The 22,847-nt window shown below is 42.9% G+C and overlaps 1 protein-coding gene across 1 annotated transcript in view; it reads left to right on the forward strand.

The window, feature by feature from the left end:
• Window positions 1-5,041: 5,041 nt before the first annotated feature.
• The window catches only part of LOC129011221 (phospholipid-transporting ATPase IB-like), a 96,987-nt gene continuing 79,181 nt past the window's right edge, over window positions 5,042-22,847 (forward strand). The window contains exons 1-2 of the mRNA XM_063650989.1: window positions 5,042-5,306; window positions 5,443-5,587. Of these exons, the coding sequence (XP_063507059.1) occupies window positions 5,042-5,306; window positions 5,443-5,587 (410 nt within the window). The remainder of the gene's footprint in view (window positions 5,307-5,442; window positions 5,588-22,847) is intronic.

Consider the following 22,847-nt stretch of genomic DNA (forward strand, 5'->3'; position numbering starts at 1 on the left):
TAATATATTGGAACAAATTTCAAAAACCTGTCAGCATTTTTCATTTTCTTCCCCAAAACCATCTCCATGGAATTTGTTTATGTAATGGATAGAAATTAGGTGTTGTCCTCACTTTTACCTGCTCCCCTGACAATGTGAGGTCCATCATTGTCCTTGCTTCCTCACCAGTGACTTCCACATTCTTATTGCCACACACACATTCCAAGTGAGTGAAACGATGAGGAATTTGAGTCATTCAGTAAAATGAAAAACATGACCAATCATGTGGTTAGAGGGTTGAAAATATGAAAATATACGTTTTGTACAATGAAGTGAACAAAGTGCATGGAGGAGACATCAACCAGAGAGCTAGAGCTGGTGGAAGGTGAGCTGCTGAGTGCGTGTCCCTCCCCTTCCACCCCCTCATGCTTCTGTGGGTCACTGGTGTATCTACTGTAACTGATCTGCTCTCCTCTGCCCTTCCCTGTTCTTCACCTGTCCTCTTATTGCTGGTCTCTGGTGGGCGTTCTCTACCATCTCTCTTCATTTCCTAACATTCTGTTCTTTCTCCAACCCTGGGCAGAAACTCTGAAGGCAGGAGGAGGAGGACAGGGGTGCTTATCTCATTAGTCCTGCACTTCCCACCCACTTTGGGGCTTCATCAAAACCTACTGGCCCAGATGTTGCTGTGAAGACTTTCCTCTGCCAGATTCAGCCTCCTGGGTCTGGGTTGTAGCATTTAACAGCATCTGTGCTAGATTATCTAAAATCCTGGGCACCTGGTGGTGATCTACAGATGAATAGGAGTTTGTCCCTCCTCTTTAACCCTTCTTGCTTTTCCATCTTATAGGGAAAAACAGGTTCTCTGCATACTGCTTTACCATACTAGTTAAGATACGTGGTTATGAGAAGTTTATAGAATGATCCAGTGGTGGCTCATGGAACCCAAACCCCCTAATGCAGCTGGGATCTCGGAGAGGACTGGACCTAGGACCCAAAAAACTGCTGCCTCATCTCTATCTCAAAAAAAAAAAAAAATATCCTTTCTCTGTGTCCTGGTCCACTCAGAGGGTAGAAGACGGCCATCTAGAGACCTGGTGTGTATATGTTAATAGGCCAGCCACATGCAGAAATGGTCCCTACTAGTTCCCATGTCAAAGTTCCCAGAAGAGAGACCCTTGGTGGCCCAATTTGGACCAAGTAACCATCCCTGGTCCAAAGAGCTGTAACAAGTAGATGGGATTGCACGGTATGACCCAGCTGATGGGCTCCCTGGCTTGTATGAGGAAAGAGGTCTGGTTCAAGGGAGACAGACAAGGGAGCAGCTGGTTCAGCGGCTGGGTAGGTGCCTTTAAAAGGCACCTACTACATTAGCCTCTTATGTATTCATTTGACATATTCTTTCAGACTGTCTACTGTGTGCTAGGCATGATCCAGGGCACTCTATCCAGGGATAGAGCTGTGAACAAGAGGAAGTCTCTGCCCTCACGGCCTTGACCTTCCACTGTCTTGTCTGCATTTCCACTTTGCAGGGTGGGGGCAAATTTAGTGCTTTTCTCTTTGCTTACTCTTGTTCTCTCAGTTCTTTCCCTTCCCTTTGGTTTCTTTCTCAACTAATAGATATTTATTGAACTCCCACTCTCTGCTGACACAGCGCCTGTTTAAATGGTGGAGGTGTAAGCATATACTCATTTTCTGTGGTAGTATTTGCAAAATGCATTAACTCACAATTATCTCATGAAACCTTAGTCATAATGTGCTTTGCTGTAGATGGTATAATGTTTCCTTAGGCAATATGTTTTCCACAAATTTTTTTGGAAAATATTTTTTTTCTAATACAGGGTTAGGTCGAGATGAGGCCACTGAGGTAGAAAAAATTTATCTGAATCTTAGGGACAGGTGCGGGGTGGTATAACTATTTCTACCCAGGAAGAAAATCCCAAGGTTTTCCCTGTTGTGGTATAGAAAGCTGTGTTGGCCTGAAGCATGCTAGGTAGGTAAGTGGGAGACATTATTCCACTTCATTCTGTCATCACTATTTACTCGTGTCAATAATTTTTTTCACTCCAATATTTGTTATCCAACATCTAAATTCTTGTTTGGAAAAGTTATTGTTCTGGTTATTATTTCTATCAGTGATTTTTTTTTTCTGTCCCAGTCTTCTTCAAACCTCAGTGGTCTCGTGTTTCTTCCTTTTCTGGTGCACACATTTAAACCTCACCTCCCCAGAAATCTTGCAGAGTTTTCTTTCTTTCTATTTTTTTTTTTTTTTTTTTTTTTTTTTTGGTAGGGCTGAGGTCTTGCTATGTTGCCTAGGCTGGACTCGAACTCCTGGGCTCAAGGCATCCTCCCAACTTGGCCTCCCAAAGTGTTGGGATTACAGGCATGAGCCACCATGCCCAGCTCAGGGTTTTCTCTTCAGATGTTTCTCATGTCCATCCTTTTATCCCAACTTCCATTTAATTCAGGCTTTTATCATCTTGCTTCTAGATTGTAGAATTAATTTCCTACCTGGTCCCCTTATCTAAAAATTCTCTCCTGCTGTTGCCCCTTTGCCGTCACTGTCAGATGCTCTTCTCTCCTGCTCAGAAACTTCCTGCGACCTCCTGTGACCTTCAGGATGAAGTTCAAGCTTCTTTGCTTGGCATAGTCATCCACAGTCTGGCCACAGGCTATTTTTTTGGTGAACTTTTTTTCTACTTTTTCCCAATTTGGACCCTCAGGGTTGATTCGTTTTTTTAGTTGGCCCCGATACAATTTTGTCTGCTTGGGCCTTTGCTTAAGCTCTTCTTGCCCTTGCCCACAATGCCCTTCCCTTTCCTCCAATGCCCTTCCCTTTCCTAGTCCACACCTCACCCACATTGCCAGGCTCTTCTGTCTGTACTCAGAATCTATTCCACCACCTGCCCTCCCAGCACAAAGAGGCTGCTGACCTCTGAGCCTCCTTAGCACCTTTGGGCCCACTCTTAGTCACACACTGGTAAGTAACCATGGTTACACCTTCATGCCTTAATTGAGGGAACATTTTCAAGGGCAGGAACCTGATCTTTTGTTTTTGTGTTCTCAGTGGCATCTAACAAGTGATCCTGACTGGGTGCTCATCAGCATCACTTAGTGAGCTTTAGAAACAAAACACAGTGACCACAGAATCTGAGAGGGTAGGGCCCAGGAACTAATACATTGTGAAAGTTGCACTGGTAATACTAATGCACAGGGGAACTGAGAGCCACTAGGTGAGCAATGGACCACTTTGACCATGCACTGTTCAGTGAACCCAGCCTGTCCCTACTGTCCTGGAGCTTGGGCTCCTGGGTGCAGTGAGACAGAGCCTCCATAAATAAAATCAGGTAATGATGATATCTGGTACTGTGGAGGACGACAAGGCAGGGTAAGTGGGCAGAGAGAAAAGCAGTACTTCCATATAGGCTAGTTTCAAAAATATTCTCCATCTGTCTTACATCAGCAAATGCTCCAACACCTGGCCTTCCCTGATTGAAGTCCGGGAGCCCCAGCTGGCGGGCCAGACAGTCTGGAAGAAGGGATTCTGGCTCTCTGCTGCCACTTGTTGTTGAGTAGACGACCAAGCAGTGTCCCATGGAGCCAGAAAGACCCCAGAGAGTGGGAGGTTGGAGGGAAGGAGATGAGGGATCCTGTCTGAGTGAGGAATAGCCAGGGTGCTGTGGGCACACGCAAAAAGCAAGAGGAAAACTGGAGTGTGCCTGACCTGTGACCAGGGACCTGGCTTGAGCCCCGGAGCCTGCACCCACTAGGCGTCCCCATCTAGGTGAAGGGAGAAGCCTTAGCCCACTTCAGACTTAACTCTTACTTAATATTCAGAATAATATGTCAGCTTTCAGTAAACCAGTTTACATTTTGCTTGTCCCTTTCTTAGGATAAGGATTATCATCCTTCTAATCACTTTAAAAAGATGATGTAGCCAAAACTTTCTCTTTAAAAGTGTTTCTCTATGACAGTGAAAAGTATTCTTTGTAAGAGGGAAGTGAAGGTTTACTTGGCGTAAGATGTTAGTTTTTTTTTTGTTTTTTTTTTTTGAGACGAGTCTCGCTGTCGCCCAGGCTGGAGTGCAGTGGCGCGATCTCAGCTCACTGCAGGCTCCAACCCCCGGGGTTCTCGCCATTCTCCTGCCTCAGCTTCCCGCGTAGCTGGGCCTACAGGCGCCCTCCACCTTGCCCGGCTAATTTTTTGTATTTTTAGTAGAGATGGGGTTTCACCGTGTTAGCCAGGATGGTCTCGATCTCCTGACCTCGTGATCCGCCCGCCTTGGCCTCCCAGAGTGCTGGGATTACAGGCGTGAGCCACCGTGCCCGGCCAAGACGTCAGTTTTTTAACGATGTGCAACGTCCGTTTCTTTGATAGTTGGAAAGCGCGGCAGGTATTAGAGGGCGAATGTCTATTTAAGAAAAACAAGATAAGGCTTCATCTGTAGAGTATTAATTTTTCTGTGATCTTTTACCTCAGACGCCTCTCCTCTGAAGGTCACTTCTCAAGCTGGGCAGCCCCTTCTAACAAGGGATGCTGCCTTGGAGTTGGAGATGAGGTTAAGATCTATGTGCGGGTACCAGTTTCAGTAATAACTGGATCCTTCTCTAGGTCTAGGCTGGAATGTCTCAAGTGAAGGTTATTGGGGGGCAGGGGTTTGGGTCCACCCAAAAAGTCTTGACCCATAGGACTGAAATCAAATCTTGAGCTAGGCTGGCTTGCCACGTAACCACTGAAACAGTAATTTAAGCAATAAAACGAAAGCTCGCGCGCTGGTCCAGAGCTGGGGTTGGGACAGCTACTGCACTCAGGTCTCCAGGTGCATGTAGGGAGAAGAGCGGCGGATCCCTTGCAGACAATGGTGGGAGCGAGCTCTTCACCCTGGGGTCTGGGAAGCCCATTTTTAGCGCCCAGAGGTGTGCTTTCGCCATCTCCTTCTGCGGTGGCTGCTTGCAGGGCGCATTCCCATTGCTGCTGTCTCTGTTCCTAAGGAAGATCAAAGGATCCCAGAAAACCCAGTTCCAGAGCTCAGTTCCCGGGACTAGAGGGTACGCTCGGCCAGATGGCTGGGGGTGCCGCTGGCCTTGGCGACCCCGCCGTCCCCGCGCGGTCGCCCTCCCCAGCCCGGCAAGCAGCTTGGGCGTCCAGCCCGGCCCAGTCCCTGCAGGGAGGGAGCGCAGGAGCTGGGGGCCGCTCTCCCGGGGCGGGGCTTGCTCCACAAGCGCCGGGGGCGGCGCGGGGCGTGGACGTGGGCGTGGGAGGGGCCGGGGGCGGGGCCGGCCGTGGCTGCGGCGGGGGCGGCGGCGGCGTCTCCAGTGGGAGCCAAGGTACGTAGGCGGCGCCCGCCTCACCCGAGCATCCTTCCCCGCCGGTGGCCGCCCGCCCGCGGCCCGCGCTCGCAGCCTCCCGCCTGGCGGTTGACTTCTTTGTGTCGTATTCTCTGCCTGCACCCTGTCTCTGCAGGACCTGTTCGTTCTTCTTTGGGCTATAAGAAGGCAGAGGATGAGATGTCCCGGGCCACGTCTGTTGGAGACCAGCTGGAGGCACCCGCCCGCACCATTTACCTCAACCAACCGCATCTCAACAAATTCCGCGACAACCAGATCAGGTAGGAGAAGGCGGCCGCTCGCGCGGAAGGCGGTGGAGTCACAGCTGGGAAGGGGCTCGTCCTCGTGCGCGGGGCTTGGCCGCGCACCGGGCCGGCCCCCATCCATCTCCCCCAGAGCCTTCGCCTGCCCCCTCCCCACCCCACTAGCCCGCGGTGCAGCCCCGCGCTTCCAGTAGGGTCATGCGAATGCAGCCCTCACCGTCCTCTCCTGCGCATCCGTTCTGCGCCCAGCCTGCCTCTGAGCCCTGAGAAGTTTTCACTCTAATGTCACCGACAAAAATGAGGTCTCTGCTCTTTTCATCCCTGGGCTTCCTTCCCGGAACCCCCTTCTAGCCTTGTTTTAAGCCAGTTGATAGCCCTCTTTAGCAATTTTTAGACCATACTATGGGGGACGTGCTTCATAAGGGAATCCCACAAGTCACAAGGACTCACATTCAGTTCTCAGTGGTCCACAATTGTTAAGAGGTCTTCATTTGCTGGGAAATTTTGCCCAGAGTTAGCAGAAAGATGGACAGAAGCTAGCGTTTAAATGTCTACTTTTGCTGGCCGCTATGTCACACACCCTAACTATAGCAGCTTAGTGAATCTTCATAACCTCTTGAAGCAGGCCAGGAGACTGGAATATAGAGATGCTAAATAATGTACGTATCGTCATACAGCTCCTAAATGGCAGGGCTGGAAATTGAACCCAGCCCATCTGACTACTAAGGGTAAAATTTTTTTCTGCTGTGCAAAGCTAGTTCTTTAGCACGGGTGTTCGTACATTTTCAAATTTCATTAAACTTTCAGGCTTAAACAACTTTGTATCTGGGAGAGACTTCAGAGGATGTAGTTCTGTGAGCTGCTCAGAACACCATGCTTGGGTATAGAGAAGTTCAGTGATTTATCAGGTTACACATAGATTATTGACAAACCTGAGTTCCAATCCAGTGTTCTTTTTTGGAAGACAAAAACTTTGTTGTTATATGTTTAAGTATTCCACTACTGCACTAACACTTGTACAAATGACTTAGCCTGACATCTTCATTTAGAAAGGTCAGGCTGTTGGACATTATTGGGGTATAATAATGGTGCATATTATATGGAGGTGGAATTTTCACTTATTAAAGGAGTGTTAGATTATGCAGCTTTATTTTGGGTTTTAAGAATGACAGTTGGGCATATTTTATACTTAAAAGTGTAACTTGGAAGAATAGCTGAGTCCCCATTTCAGAATGTGTGGGCTTCGTTTAAGATACAGAGCATCAGCCACAGTGAGTTACCACTTCACAAACTAGGGTGGCTCCAATCAAAAAGACAAATAACAAGTATTGGCAATGATTTAGAGAACTTGGTACCCTCATGCATTGCTGATGGGGATGAAAAACGATGGAGCTGCTTTGGAAAACAGTAAAAATGATGGAGCTGCCTTGGGAAACAGTTTGATAGTTCTTCAAAAGGTTCAATGTAAAGTTACCATATGACCTAGCCATTCTACTCCTGGGTATATCTCCCCAAGAGAAATGAAAACCTACCTCCACACAAAAACTTGTACACATATATTTCACAGCAGCATTATTATGAATAGCCCCAAAGTAGAAATAATCTAAATGTCCATCAGCTGATGAATGAATAAATAAGATGAAGTATATCCATACAGTGGAATATTATTGGGCCATAAAAAGGAATGAAATATTGACACATTCTACAACATGGATGAGACTTGAAAGCATTATGCTAAGTGGAAGAAGCCAGTCACAAAAGGCCTCACAGTACATGATTCCATTTATATGAAGTATCCAGAAGAGGCAAATTTATAGAGTTATGAGGTAGATTAGTGGTTCCTGGGGCTGAGGAAGAGAGAAAAGGTTGGAGGGAAATGGGGAATGACTGTGAATGTGGATGGGGTTTCATTTGGGGTGATGGTTGCACAACTGTGAATTTACCTAAACCATTTGGAATCCTGCACTGCTCATGTAGTTCCATTTCTTCACACCTTCTCATATGTGTTTCTATTGAATTGCTTTCAAAAAGATGATTTTCTAAAAGATATGTACTGTATAAGGATATGGGATTTGAAGAGCTACTTTTCTTTTTAAACTTTAGCGTGTTTTCAAGTTGTATTTTTGCTTAATTTCTATTAATTCCTTTAATTTTGTTATCCATTTGTGCATGCTTAAGACTGGGAGAAAAAAAATAGAGGCCTTTGTTTTTCTCTAAATTCTTTTGTTTTAATGGAAGGTAAAGTTTTTTTTTTTTTGGAGATGGAGTCTTGCTCTGTCCCCCAGGCTGGAGTGCAGTGGTATGATCTTGGCTAACTGCACCCTCCGCCTCCTGGGTTCAAGTGATTCTCCTGCTTCAGCCTCCCAGATAGCTGGGATTACAGGCGCCTGCCCAGCTAATTTTTGTATTTTTAGTAGAGACGGGGCTTTGCCATGTTGGCCAGGCTGGTCTCAAACTACTGACCTCAGGCGATCCACCTGCCTCAGCCTCCCAAAATGCTGGAATTACAGGCATGAACCACCATGCCCAGCTGGAAGGTAAAGATTTTTAAGAGCACTGATAATGGAGCTTTACTACCTGTTCTGTAATCAAGACTGAAAGCTGACCCAGACTGATTGTATTATTAGTCAGAGGGATTCCGAGTAGCTGCCTGCTGTGCGGTTTCATCTGTACTGTTTTGAGAGAGGCAGAGTAAGTTGGGGATGTACAGTGGGTTGGTGAGGAATAAAGTAGGCAGTTACCAACTATTGTATTTAAAGCTTTATATAAGTATATAATTGAATTAGTTGAAATACATTAAAATTCATATAATTTCTGAGTTCATGGCTTATACTGTGAGTGTAAGTTTCCGCATGCACTGGATAGGGTCTAAAAAATTAAAATGTGGTCCTTGATGTTCTTTAAAATGGCCTTTGAGTATTTGGTTCGCCTTGACTCTGTGTCTAAATAGGAATTACTAATGGTTATCAGTGACTTGTAGTTCATTAAAAAATTGATTATAGGCCAGATGCAGTGGCTAACACCTGTAATCCCAGCACTTTGGGAGGCCAAGGTGGGTGGATCACTTGAGGCCAGGAGTTTGAGACCAGCCTGGCCAACATGGCAAAACCCCATCTCTACCAAAAATACAAAAATTAGCCAGGCGTGGTGGTGCTTGCCTGTAGTCCCAGCTACTCGAGAGACTGAGGCACAAGAATCGCTTGAGTCCAGGAGGCAGAGATTGCAATGAGCCCAAATCACACCACTGCACTCTAGCCTGGGTGACAGAGCAAGACTCCGTCTCAAAAAAAAAATTGATTGTAAAGCTTCTTAGCATTATGGTTTAAGGATTTTAGAAAACGTCAAGCCATGTTATTTTAGCACTTTAATGTTACCAAACTCAAGTTTTATGACAATATTGATTTTTAAAAATAAGGCCTTTTATCTTGGCCATGAATGTTTGCTAAAAGTTAGTGAAGCTATTCAAAGGAATATTTTTATAAAAGGATAAATAATTTGTTTTTTAATATAATTTTTCTGGAGAAAAGGTTAATGGTTTTGTTAGAGTCAGGGGCATGGAGAGTTTATCCCAGTTCCTTTGCCCCTAAATTGAGCTTTTGGAAAAGAAGGGACCACATGGGATAGATGAGGCTCAGACTAGTCTGCTGACTCAAGGCTGTCTGACTTACCTTGTTGTACCCCTTGGCAGGCCTGTCCTCTCTGGAACAGAGTTCTCTCCCCTACTTTCCTCAACCCTAAGCCAGTTTTGGTTTGAAACCCTCTGGATTATAGCAGTTGCTCTGTGCTTGCCTTTCTGGGCAGCTGGCGTTTGACTAGGAGTGGGAGTTTGAAGCAGAGGAAGGGAGGGCAGTGAGGGGCGGCATGCTATCATTCAGGACAGGAATTCTATGGGCCAAGGTTACTGGAATGGAATTGACGTGACTGAAGAAAGAGGGTGGGTCTGGGAAATGCCTAGAAAGCAGGAGTGAGGTCCCCTCTGGGGTCCACTGTGGCCTTAGCACCCCCAGGGGAATGCACTACATGAGAACTCCAAATTCTGGCCAATTCGTTGAATTTTTGGGAGGGACTGTGCTATGTATATAGATGTCTCACCAAACCTTGTTCTTGTTCTTGACACTGAAAATACCACCAGTGTTTGATCTGAAGTCTGTGGTAGGTTTATTAAGTCTTTCATTATTGAAGTCAATGAATTCAGATTACCATCATGATGGAGAATTATGAAGTAGTCTTTTTCTACTAGGGATTGATTTTCTAGGACCTTAACAATGAGGATAATAACTTCCTTCATCCTCTAGAAATGAATAGTAATTAATGGGATTCAATGTTTATATACATATGTAAGATTATGTATGTGTCCACCTAACAAGATCTCCTTTTCCTGAAGTGTACAATCTTATCTCCTTTCAAATGTTTTAAAGGTTTTAGTGCATAATTCAGCCATCTAAAGTATACAATTCAGTGATTTTTAATATATTCATAGAGTTGTGCAACTATTATCACAGTCAATTTTGGAACATTTTCATCACCTCCAAAAGAAATATTATACTCTAGCTATCATCTCCCATCCCTTCCTCCACCCACCCCTAAGGAACCACAAATTTACTTTGTATTTCTGTAGATTTCCCTGGACATTTTGTATAAATAGCCTCATATCCTTTTAAGTTAAATATTAAATACTTACAAAAGCTCACTATTTAGAGGAAACTGGTGGTGAATTTTTAATTTTATATATCTAAATTTTCAAAAATGTTTAAAGTTATAATGTTTTTTTCCCCCAGAAAAATCTTGAAATAATGTGCTGATCAAAGGAATGAGCAATACTTATGTCATCACTATCAGACATATGTAATCTTTCTATGTGATTATCAGCATACCATTTGAAATAGTGAATTTCAAAGCCATAAGGCAGTTTTCTTCAATATTTGAAATGAGATCTTCAAAGCTAGTTAGGAATGTTTACAGTTACTCAGTTTTGAATGACTCATTCATTTCAGGTGGGCGTTTTAGCTAGCAAAAACTTCATTACAGTGATAACTCGAGCTTTGTCAAGTTACTGCATTTCTTCAGGTTGGTTTGCCTTAAAGGAAAATTACTTCATATAAATTTTTGATACATTTTTGTTGGCTTTGCCAAGGTAAATTTTAAATAGAATATTACCTTTACAGGGCCGGGCGCGGTGGCTCACGCCTGTAATCCCAGCACTTTGGGAGGCCGAGGTGGGCAGATCACGAGGTCAGGAGATCGAGACTGTCCTGGCTAACACGGTGAAACCCCGTCTCTACTAAAAATACAAAAAATTAGCTGGGCGTGGTGGTGGGCGCCTGTAGTCCCAGCTACTCGGGACGCTGAGGCAGGAGAATGGCGTGAACCCGGGAGGCGGAGCTTGCAGTGAGCCGAGATCGTGCCACTGCACTCCAGCCTGGGCGACAGAGCAAGACTCTGTCTCAAAAAAAAAAAAAAAAGAATATTACCTTTACAGAAAAAGGAATTGAGCACTGTATGCTAGATTGGTACAGTATCATTGTTTATAATATTAATGCTGAGATCCTAATTTTTTTTAACCTTGTTTTTTGGTTGTTTTGTTTTAACTTATATTTTAGGTTCGGGGTGTGTGTTCAGGTTTGTTATATAGGTAAACTCATGTCATAGGGGTTTGTTGTACAGATTATTTCATCACCCAGATACTAAGCCTAGTACTCAATAGTTATCATTATTATTATTATTATCTGAGACATAGTCTCACTCTGTCGCCCAGCCTGGAGTGCAGTGGTGCAATCTCAGCTCACTGCAACCTCTGCCTCCTGGGTTCAAGCCTCAGCCTCCTGAGTAGCTAGGATTGCAGGCATGTGCCACCATGCCTGGCTAATTTTTGTATTTTTAGTAGAGATGGGGTTTCACCATGTTCGCCAGGCTGGTCTCAAACTCCTGACCTCAGGTGATCCACCCGCCTTGGCCTCCCAAAGTGCTGAGATTACAGGTGTGAGCCACTGTGCCCGGCCTCAGTAGTTGTTTTTTCTGCACCTCTTCCTTCTCCCACCCTCCACCCTCAAGTAGGCCTCAGTGTCTGTTGTTTCCTTCTTTGTGTTCGTGAGTTCTCATCATTTAGCTCCCTCTTGTAAGTGAGAATGTGCGGTATTTGATTTTCTGTTCCTGTTAGTTTGCTAAGGATAACGGTCTCCCCCTCATTCCATGTTCCCACAAAAGACATGATCTCATTCTTTTTTATGGCTGCATAGTATTCCATAGTGTATATGTACATTTTCTTTATCCAGTCTGTTGTTGATGGACATTTAGGTTGATTCCATGTCATTGCTATTGTGAATAGTGCTTCAGTGAGCATTCGAGTCCATATGCCTTTATGGTAGTAGGACTTATGTTCCTCTTGGTGTATACCCAGTAATAGGATTGCTGAGTTGAATGGTAGTTCGGTTATTAGCTCTTTGAAAAACTTCCAAACTGCTTTTCACCATAGTTGAACTAATTTACGCTCTCACCAACAGTGTTTAATTGTTCCCTTTTCTCTGCAACCTCACCAGCGTATGTTATATTTTGGCTTTTTAAATAGCCATGGTGGTGGTGTGAGATAGTATCTCATTGTGGTTTTAATTTGCGTTTCTCTAATGATTAGTGATAGTGAGCATTTTTTTCATATGTTTGTTGGCGGCATGTGTGTCTTCTTTAGAAAAGTGTTTGTTCATATCTTTTGTCCACTTTTTAATGTGGTTGTTAGTATTTTGTTCCTATAAATTTGTTTCAGTTCCTTATAGGTGCTGGATATTAGACCTTTGTCAGATGCATAGTTTGCATGTATTTTCTCCCATTCTGCAGGTTGTCTGTTCACTCTGTTGATAGTTTATTTTGCTGTGCAGAAGCCCTTAAGTTTAATTAGATGGGATCATAATTCTAAAAGAATATTTTTGTCTTAAAGAATAAAAAGAACAAAATAATCTTCAATAACCAATTTGTCCATGAATAGTGGGGAGAGATTATATATGTGGTACTAGATCCAATGTCATTGAGTACTGTGAGGATGAAGAATTCTCCTCTAAATGTTTTAATGCTACAGAATTTATGTAGGATCTGGTCTTAATGCACAAGCTGCTTACAATTTAGCAAACAAGCAATACCAGCATCCTAGCTAGAATCATAACTTTTTTTTTTTTTGAGATGGAGTCTCACTCTATTGGCCAGGCTAGAGTGCAGTGGCGTGAACTCCACTCACTGCAAACCTCTGCCTCCTGGGTTCAAGCGATTCTCCTGCCCCTCAGACTCTCGAGTAGCTGGGATTATAGGCACCCGCCACCACGGCCAGCTAATTTTTGAATTTTTGGTAGAGAACGGGGTTTCACCACGTGGGCCAGGTGGTCTTGAACTCCTGACCTCAAGTGATCCATCTGCCCTGGCCTCCCAAAGTGCTGGGATTATAGGCATCAGCCATGACGCCTGGCAGAATCATAACTTTTTTTGGTTTATGTAAAGATCATTATCTTAAAAACCAAGGTTACATAATCTCTGATTTGAGACTGCTGTCTTTATCAAGTTTGGCAAAGGTAAAAGTATTCCTTATCAAGAGTAATTGCTGATGTTGAAAACAATCTCAAGATTTTCCTTCTGGGTGTGCTGCTTTTTGTTTAGAAGCAGATATACTTGGTTAATTTCCAAGCCAGGCACTGTATTTTCTGAACGTGAATGGCACAACAATCCTGAGTTCTTATTTTCGATGTACCAGCAGCAATTAATGCCATAGAAGAGTCTTGTAATGAGAACTGTTATCAGCTTTACACCCCTGGACAAGTCTTTTGAGGAATCCTGCAGACGAAAATATTGGAATTGGGGGAGCTTTGGCATAGTACATTCCAGGTAACCATTGAATGTGTGAGCTTTCTTGAAGAGTATTTTTAGAAACAGAAAAGCCTGTCAGCATTGGGCCAGTTTTATATTTGGTGTTTCTAAGGAAACGGCAAATGTCTAAGAGGACAGACTTTCATGGTGATTTCTTTATCAAGTTGACCCCTGTGTGGGTGGATAATGGAGCCCAGTTTGAATTTGACCAAAAAAACATCTGTGCCATTCCCCCTGTTTAAAGTAGGTAAAGGCATTTGGTTTGAGAATTTTGGTCAGTAATTTATTTCTCCTCTCTCCTCTTCCCAAATTCTGTTAACTCTTATTGTCTGCTGTGAACTTGGAAGCATTGATGATTCTTTGATTAAAAAGAATTAAGCATCAGGATTTGTGAGACAAATTAAAATTCAACCAGAATTGGAAGAGACCCAAGACGTGACAAGTAAGTACTGTGTTGGTCCCTGAATTGGATTCTGGAACAGAAAAGATACATTGGTGGAAAAACTGGTGAATCTTGAATAAAGTCTGTAATTGGATTGGTGTTGTGCCAGTATTACTTTCTTAGTTTTGAGAATTGTGCTGTGGTGATGTAAGATGCTAACATTGTGGGGAAACTGGGTGAAGGATAGATGTCAACTCTATTATTTTTGCAACTCTTCTATAAGTATACAATTTTTGGCCAAGTGTGGTGGCTCACACCTGTAATCCCAGCACTTTGGGAGGCCAAGGCAGGCAGATCACCTGAGGTCAGGAGTTCCAGACCAGCCTGGCGAACATGCTGAAACCCCATCTCTACTAAAAATACAAAAGTTAGCCAGGCGCGGTGGCGGGTGCCTGTAATCCCAGCTACTCAGGAGGCTGAGGATGGAGAATCGCTTGAACCCAGGAGGCGGAGGTTGCAATCAGCAGAGATCGCACCATTGCGCTCCAGCCTGGGTGAAGAGAGTGAAACTCCATCTCAAAAAAGAAATAAGTATACTATTTTCTCAAAATTAAACAAATCTTAAAATCAACTAGAAGTATCTGAGAATAGGAACAAAATGCTAAACTCTTGTTTTTCTGTTGAGTACTTTAGTAAATGTTTGGGTCTTTAATTGGAAACAGACATGATTTTGAAGGGAGGATGGTCAGAGGAAAAAAGGATCAATATCTTCATATGTTTGTTGTAATGAGTAGATGGGAAAACCCTTGCTCTCGGGGCATCAAAGAACATTCCCTATGCTCACAAACAGCACCAAGGGTTTGTTTGCATAATGTCTGATCTAGTTGCTTAAATTGAAAAAGTAGGTAGCTGTTTCTGCTCAGTTTAGTCATGTGAACTTCTGTGTCCTTATCCAGAAAGTTGCATCTAAGTGTTTGTTCTACTACTTATAGCTGAGTCACTCAACAGACAGCAAAAGCTTACTCAGAAATGCTAATCAGCAACCCTTTCAAGAGGAACAATGCTTAGAGAGAACAAAAGGAGAGGTCTGACCATTGTGGGGATGTAGGGATGTTTAACAAAGAAATTTCCTGAAATCCATGAGGTTGGGTTTGGTCATTCAAATGCTGACCCATTCTTTTCTCTTAAATGAAAGCCAGCTCTTCAAAACTGAAATCACAGGTTTTAAGCCTTTACTATTTTCTATTAGATGTCATTAAAAATGATTTGGGTTGAGTTTGGGATGGTGTTAGTCACTCTGATGGATTATTCTATGTATCTTCAGTCTATGTATAACGTATACCATATGAAAGGCTTTTGGAGAGTGTTGGCAGGTTTCAGCTTAGAAAAGACTTCGGCTTGAGAGTGGACCTAACTCTCATGTAAGTTCTCTGTCTATATCAGTGGTCTCCAAAACTTTTTCATTGGATGTCCCATTTGTAACACTTTTTTTTTTTTTTTCTTTTTGGAGTCTTGCTGTGTCGCCAGGCTGGAGTGTAGTGGCGTGATCTCGGCTCACTGCAACCTCTGCCTCCTGGGTTCAAGTGATTCCCCTGCCTCAGCCTCCCAAGTAGCTGGGACTACAGGCACGTGCCACCATGCCCGGCTAATTTTTTGTATTTTAGTAGAGACAGGGTTTCACCATTTTGGCCAGGATGGTCTCGATCTCCTGACCCCATGATCTGCCCTCCTCGGCCTCCCAAAGTGCTGGGGTTACAGGCATGAGCCACCACACTCAGCCCATAAAATTTTTTAGCGTGAACCTTTGATATGTATATTTAAAACATTCGTATACATGTGCTATCATTGTTAGTTATTATCTGAAGACCCAGTATGTATTTACCAAGATTCTCCGTTAAGAGTTGTGGATGTAAGTACATATTGTTCACAGTCTTCTCTATTATTTTGAATGCTTTTGGCCGATTTGTCAGATTTGATTAAATTACCCTAATGTTTAACCTAGTAAAATGGTTTTAAAGAGCTTTTACTAGGAATGTGTCAATTCTGCTGCTTTTTATTCTCTTGTAATTGCATTATTAATAAGTATAATTTCCAATTTGTGGTTTTGTTGTATGATTCTTAAGCCATTTTTTTCTTTTGGGAGGGTTAATTTAGTTTAAATTAGATAAAGTGATCCATGACTCCACCTAGCTGGGACCTGGAAATTGAAATGTGTAGTAGTAAGGAGAGAGACAGACAGGGAGGGTACCACTGTTATCCCTGTATTAGCTCAGGCTGCCATAGCAAAATACGTAGACCAGTGGGCATAAGCAGGTGTTCATCTTCTCATAGTTCTAGAGGCTGGAAGTCCAAGATCAGGGTGCCAGCATGATCCGGTTCTGGTGTGGGCTCTCCCCTGGCTTGCAGATAGCTGTCTTCTTGCTATGTCCTCCCAGAACAGAGAGAGTGAGCAAGAGCAAGAGCAAGAGCGAGAGTGAGGGAGTGACAGAGTGAGAGCTCTCTGTCTCTAATAAGGGCACTAATCCCATCTTGAGGGTCCCACCCTCATGACCTCATCTGATCCTAATTATCTGCAAAAGGGCCCAACAGTGGCATCCCATCACATTGGGGGTTAGGGCTTCAACATATGAATTTTAGGAAGGACACAGTTCAGTCCATAGCACCACCCACCCTTCCCATTTAAGGAGGTTCCTCTCCAGCCACATTACGTAGAATTATGTTGGGACACCAGTGTCAGTGCATTTAATAAATGTTTCTGAAAGCTTATTTTTTGGAGGTATATATAAATATAAGCTCTGATAGTGTCTTCCCAAACCCCACTTGGGAGCTACCTGCTTTAAATTCAGTTGATTAGGGCCCGCCTTAGAGGAAAGCCATCTGGTCAGACCCAGTCTTTTACTTTAGGCCCTAGGAACTCTGAGACTGATCGTGATCAGTACTATTCATAATCGTATATTTGGTATATGTGAGGTAAGCATTGCAGTCCCTCTCTGTCAAGAATTGGGGGTGCGTGGTTAGTGGCAGCACTGCAGGAAAAGTAGAAGGATGGGGCAAAGCTGCTGGTAGAGACCAATAAGCTGGGCCTGAAAGATGAGTAGGAGTCAGCCTGGAAACTTGGGTGAGGCTTGGTGGGGAGGGCAGGCCAGACATGGGGAACCCCATGTGCAGAGGTGCAGAAGAGTGTAATGGCCAGGTGTGTGTCTTTCCAGAAAAGATGTGGAAGAAGAAAGTGATGTGGTTTGGCTCTGGGTCCCTACCCAAATCTCATCTTGAATTGTAGCTCCCATAATTCCCATGTGTTGTGGGAGGGACCTGGTGGGAGATGATTGGTTTCCCCCATACTGTTCTTGTGGCAGTGAATAAATCTTATGAGAGCTGATGGTTTTATCAGGGGTTCCAGTTTTGCATCTTCCTCATTCTCTCTTTGCCTGCTGCCGTCCGTGTAAGACGGGACTTGCTCCTCCTTGCCTTCCACCATGATTGTGAGGCTTCCTCAGCCATGTGGAACTGTAATCCAATTAAATCTCTTTCTTTTGTAAATTGCCCAGTCTGGGGTATGTCTTTATCAGCAGCGTGAAAACGGACTAATACAGAAGGGGGATGATGGACAAAGTGCTGTGAAAGGCCAGGCTACTGGAGACGGGCTGCTGTAGTCGGGAAAAGCTTTTATGGGCCAAGTGACAAAGGCATAGTACTTGGGTTTGATGTGCACAGCCACCTGCTCTGCATTTAGAATAAGCACATGAGGCTGCCGTCATTGCCCAGGAAGAGGTACAGGGCTATACTGCTGCAGGAGAAGAGAAGCACTTGGGATGGTTAGCAGTGGAGCTGTAAGTGGACAGAGCACTAGGCAAGTGTAATTTCCAGGTTCCAGTGTTAGTGACGGAGAAGGTGTTGATGCTATTTCTTGTGTTTCTGAGTTTTGTTTTGAACTATTTTGAACTGTGGATTGGGGCAAGGTGATTGACCTCAGAATAGCAGAAAGCCCCTTTCACCCCAGTATGAGACCACCCCAGAGGAGCAGAGATACACATGTAGGGGGTGATCTCTGTTGGTTGCGTCATGATGGAGCTCCTTCCTCCAGCAAGGTGGGGGCAACACTGGCTCTCTTGGAGAGACACCAAACTTTTGACAGATCTTTCCCTACCTCTAGATCTGTTTGGTTTCAAGATACTGCAGTTAGTAAACTGGAAGTAGAATAATGTCATAGCTTATAGCATGATGAGAATTAGATGAGAACAGCTGGGCACAGTGGCTCATGCCTGTAATCCCAGCACTTTGGGAGGCCAAGGCAGGAAGATTGTTTGAGGCCAGGAGTTTGAAACCAGCCTGGGCAACATAGTGAGACCCTATCTCTACAAGAAAAAAATAATTAGATGAGAATGTACCTGTTTAAGGCCACACTGTATAAGAGCTCACAGACTCACACAGAGTTGCTCATTGACACTAGTTATCTGGTTATTACGGATGTTGTTCTTCTTTGCCACTCATTTTGCTTTCTAATTCTTTGATAACCAAAACAATCAATTATAAGCTGTAACTTGGGGAAAAGGGAAGTGGACTTGTGTATTACTCTGCCCAAGAGTTACACATTGCCAAGGGGAGAAATGTGCAGGCTGAAGAATCACAAGGTACGTTTTGGGCATTAGGGTCTTTTGTACATATATGTTTTCTAGCCTGTAACTGCTAGGGACAAGCAGGCTGGACTGCGAGCATAAGACGAGTCTAAAACGTGTTTGAGAGTGTGCATGTGTGGATTGGTGTTAAATCAAGAAACTGGCTTCTCCTTTTGGTGTCGTGAAAGAACACAGTTGCATATAAATTCACATTAAATTCACTGACACCTCCTCCTGCAAACAAACACCAAGATTCTTTACCATAGAATGGTTAAAACGTTAAACTTGGTCCACATGTGTGACTAGAGTTGTACTGAATTGTGACTATAAAGTCTGCATCTGTATCTTTCTACCCTCCCTCCTTTTTTCCCTTCCATCTTGTTTGAGACCATCAACTTTTTGGCTCTGTGGGGCTCTGCTTTGAATATCTCTGAGGAACTTGGCACTGTGCATAATATGGAAACTGAATACTTAACTGTAGATTCAATGATATAAAGGAATATTTTTTATTTATTTATTTTTAAAAATTTTTTTCTTTTTTTGAGACAGAGTCTCGCCGTTGCCCAGGCTGGAGTGCAGTGGCGTGATCTTGGCTTACTGCAACCTCGCACTCCCAGGTTCAGGTGATTCTCCTGCCTCAGCTTCCTGTGTAGCTGGGACTGCAGGCACCCACCAGCAGGCCTGGCTAATTTTTTTTGTGTTTTTAGTAGAGATGGGATTTCGCTATGTTGGCCAGGCTAGTCTCGAACTCCTGACCTCAAGTGATCCGCTTGCCTCAGCCTCCCAAAGTGTTGGGATTACAGGCATGAGCCACTGCACCCGGCAGGAATATTCTTTAAATTATTGAATAAAAAATATGACTCTTTTGTTTTTATTCCAGTGAAAGGTGGAAGTTTTGAAAGTATTGCTGTCTAGCATATGAAACATGTTACCAAGCTCTGATAGTTTAAAAATAGAGCTCTTTATTTTAAAACAGTAAGGCCATTTGCTGAATAGTGTCACAATTATTTCTCTAATACTCAGCTTTGTTAAAACTGCCTCATAGTCATTTTTTACTGTTACCTTTACAAATTAGAATGCATTAACCGTTCTAACATCGATGTACCAGAGTAAATTGAATAATTTCACATAATGACGATGCCTTGGTAAGGCAGAAACGTGAACTTCTCTCAGTATCACTGTTTTGACTGTCAGCTGTCATGCAGTTTCAACACTACACCTATTTCAACAAAGTTTTGTTCACTGTATAAGATTAGACATAGCAGAGGAAGTAATTTTAAGTACAGGATAGTGCATGTGTGTGTGTGTGTGTTGGGGAGGTACCACCATTATTCTCTGTACATGGGTTAGTCATATTTGTAAGCCAAACATTGTGGACATTGGAAAGTCAAAAAACTCCAAGACAGAAAATAACATAAGGGAAGATTTCTTTTCGTACTTTTACCAGCCTCCTTCCACTGCTTGTCTAAATGTGTACACACATAGGCGCATGCCATATATTTTAACGCTTATAATTCACTGGGCCTACACATGAACATCTGTCTTCCTGGGGGACACACCATTTCACCTGGAAACCATTCTAGTCCACAGTGAGCTGGTGTTGAAAGTTCTTCCTCTGAATCGAGGCTTCCTGTGAGTCCCAGACAATGGTTCTAGACTGTGGCCAACACATAAGCGGCAGTCGACCCATAACAACTGCAAACATGTTTAATCACTATAACAAAACGTTAATTCTCACATTATATTTGAGTTAGTATTGGACTGTCAGGAATTTAGTAGTTCTCTTCATGTTTAGTTTGATAGTCACAGACCCATTTATAGAGATGACTCTTCAGGGCTGTCCCAGGGAGCATATGTGGCCTCTTCATATGTTGTTGGGTCTTCTATCACATCGTTGGGAAAGAGTGAATTTTCTTATTTCACCAATTGACAACATTGCTCCTATACTCAACAAAAATTTAAATGAGGGTCGGAAAAGCTTTCAATTTTTTGCCCCTAAAATTGTACCCCCAAACTCCAATACTCCATATTAGTATGTACGAACTCTAAGGAAATGCTGAGAAAGCTGGGGACTATCTGTTACCTGCTGACAGTCTTTTCCTGTGTCTAGTTCACTTTCTGAGGTCCTTCTATGTCTAGTTTTATGGTCCCTTTGCTAGTATTTTGTATGGATGGTTGATGGGTGCAATGTGCAATGCAGTATTCCAAACATTTTTTTTTTATCATGTGTCATGCACTTAAGTAGACAAGAAGCTATTCTCAATTCAGTGCTGGTGTTTGCTATAGAGTTAAATACTTTTTTTATAGAAATCAACCTGTGATATTTTTAAAGATTTAGAATAGTAGATTATAAGACATTTAACTGACTTGGATTTTAAACCATAGTACTTTTTATATAAATAGTTTAAAGATATTGATTTAGCATTCTTCACAGCCAAGTATGTTTTCTTATATACCCTGAAGATAAATTGATTATGCGTCATTTTTTTGAACTATTATGTTAAGGGGCATGATGAATTTTGATATTTTGAGATACTACCATTAGAAAAAAATGAAGACGTCAGAATATGTAGTCCTTTAAAAGAAACTTATGTGCTGCTTACTGTTTGAAATACATTGAATATTTTAAAATTAGGACAGCATCAACATGGCTGCACATATACCCGTGGAATAATTGTTACAACAAATAGAGGCTGAGCGTGGTAGCTCACACCTGTAATTCCATCACTTTGGGAGGCTGAGGCAGGTGCTTCGCCTGAGCTCAGGAGTTCGAGACCAGCGGAGGGCAGCATGGTGAAACCCCATCTCTATCAAAAGTGCAAAAAATTAGCTGAGCATGGTGATGCATGCCTGTGGTCCCAGCTACTTGGGAAGCTGAGGTGGAGGATCGCTTGAGCCTGGGAGGTGGAGGTTAAAGTGAGCTGAGATTGCACCGCCGCACTCCAGCCTGTATGATGGAGCAAAACCCTGTCTCAATTAAAAATATTAATAGTAATAATATAACGAATAGAGCTGTGGTTGAGTTCTGCAGAAGTGATGAGCTAAGATGTATGATCTGCTTAGTAAGACTTGAAAGACAGTCTCTAACTAAAAAGGTGAATTGTTTTGTAAAACCTTTTTGCCAAGGTTTATGTTCTCCGTAAAATTCTCAAATACAATTTTGCGGAGTCTTTGCAGAATGATGTCAGTGGTAGTATTTACTTGTGCTTTCCAGTTCTCGTTCTTGGCATGTTTGTATTCCACAGGCTGTCATGTACCTCTCATTTCCTGTTTTGTGCATATAAAGGTAACTTGGTTGGCGAATCCATGATATATAGATCAGGTATTTTAGTTTTAGCCTTACATTGCATAAGAAAAATCTAGGTTCATTTCGTCTGGGGCAGGCTCTGATTTCTGTTTGCAGCCAGCACTCCTGGGGATTTTGTTGAAGATGGTCCTCATTTGTCACCCTCATGCAACAATGTATAGTTCATAGGAATTTTTTGAAGATTAAATGAGTTAATATGCATGAGGCACTTTAAACAGCACCTCACTGAGTGATTTATAAATTTTGCGTTGCTGTTGTTGCATTTTAGATAGTGTGTTTGACAATAACTCTCCCATCAATTTTGGAATGTACCACTTGGGTTTTACAAAAAAAAAAACAACAGGTTTTGACTTGCATTAGTAGAGATTAAAAGGTAAGGTGCATATCGAATAGGAAGAATGCGTTTTAGGAACAAACTAGAAATGTTTTCTTTTTGCACTAACCTGATTTTGAAGATTAATTCTAGTTTGCCTGAGGTTATCATGGAGAACTTTAAATTATTAAACATGTAATGGAAAAAACTTGCAGTGTAATCTTTCTCTTTCTTTTTTATTTTTTTTGTAATAGCCTGAGTGGGAGGGTAATTAGCTATAGTATAAGGAACAAAACATAACAAGTACACGAGTCTTGGCTCTACCAGGGACCAACTGAATGACCTTAGGTCAAGTACATGATTTCGCTGAGCCTGACTTTCCTTGTTTGTTTGATGGAAACACACTTCCCTAGAAAGCATGTCGGGAAGCTAAATGAGATTTCAGATGCAAAAATGCCTAGGACACAGTACAGTGGCCGTAGACATCATATATCCCATCCTGTTTGACAGGTTGGGTAGGCTTGTTGCTCTTTTTTCTTTCTTTTTTCTCTTTTTTTGTGGTAAAATACACAACATGAAATTTATCTTCTTTATTATATTTAAGTATACGAGTCAGTAGTGTTAAGGATAGTCACACTGGTGTGCAACCAGTCTCCAGAAAGCTTTTCATCTTGCAAAACTGAAACTCTGTCCCTGTTAAACAACTCCCTGTTCTTCCTGCCCCTGCCCCTGAGAATCACCATTCTACTTTCTGTCCCTGTGTATTTGACTTCTCCAGGTCCCTCATGTAATAGTCTTATTGCTCGTTGATATAGTAA

Source organism: Pongo pygmaeus, chromosome 14, assembly GCF_028885625.2.
Source record: "Pongo pygmaeus isolate AG05252 chromosome 14, NHGRI_mPonPyg2-v2.0_pri, whole genome shotgun sequence".
NCBI classification, from domain to species: domain Eukaryota; kingdom Metazoa; phylum Chordata; class Mammalia; order Primates; family Hominidae; genus Pongo; species Pongo pygmaeus.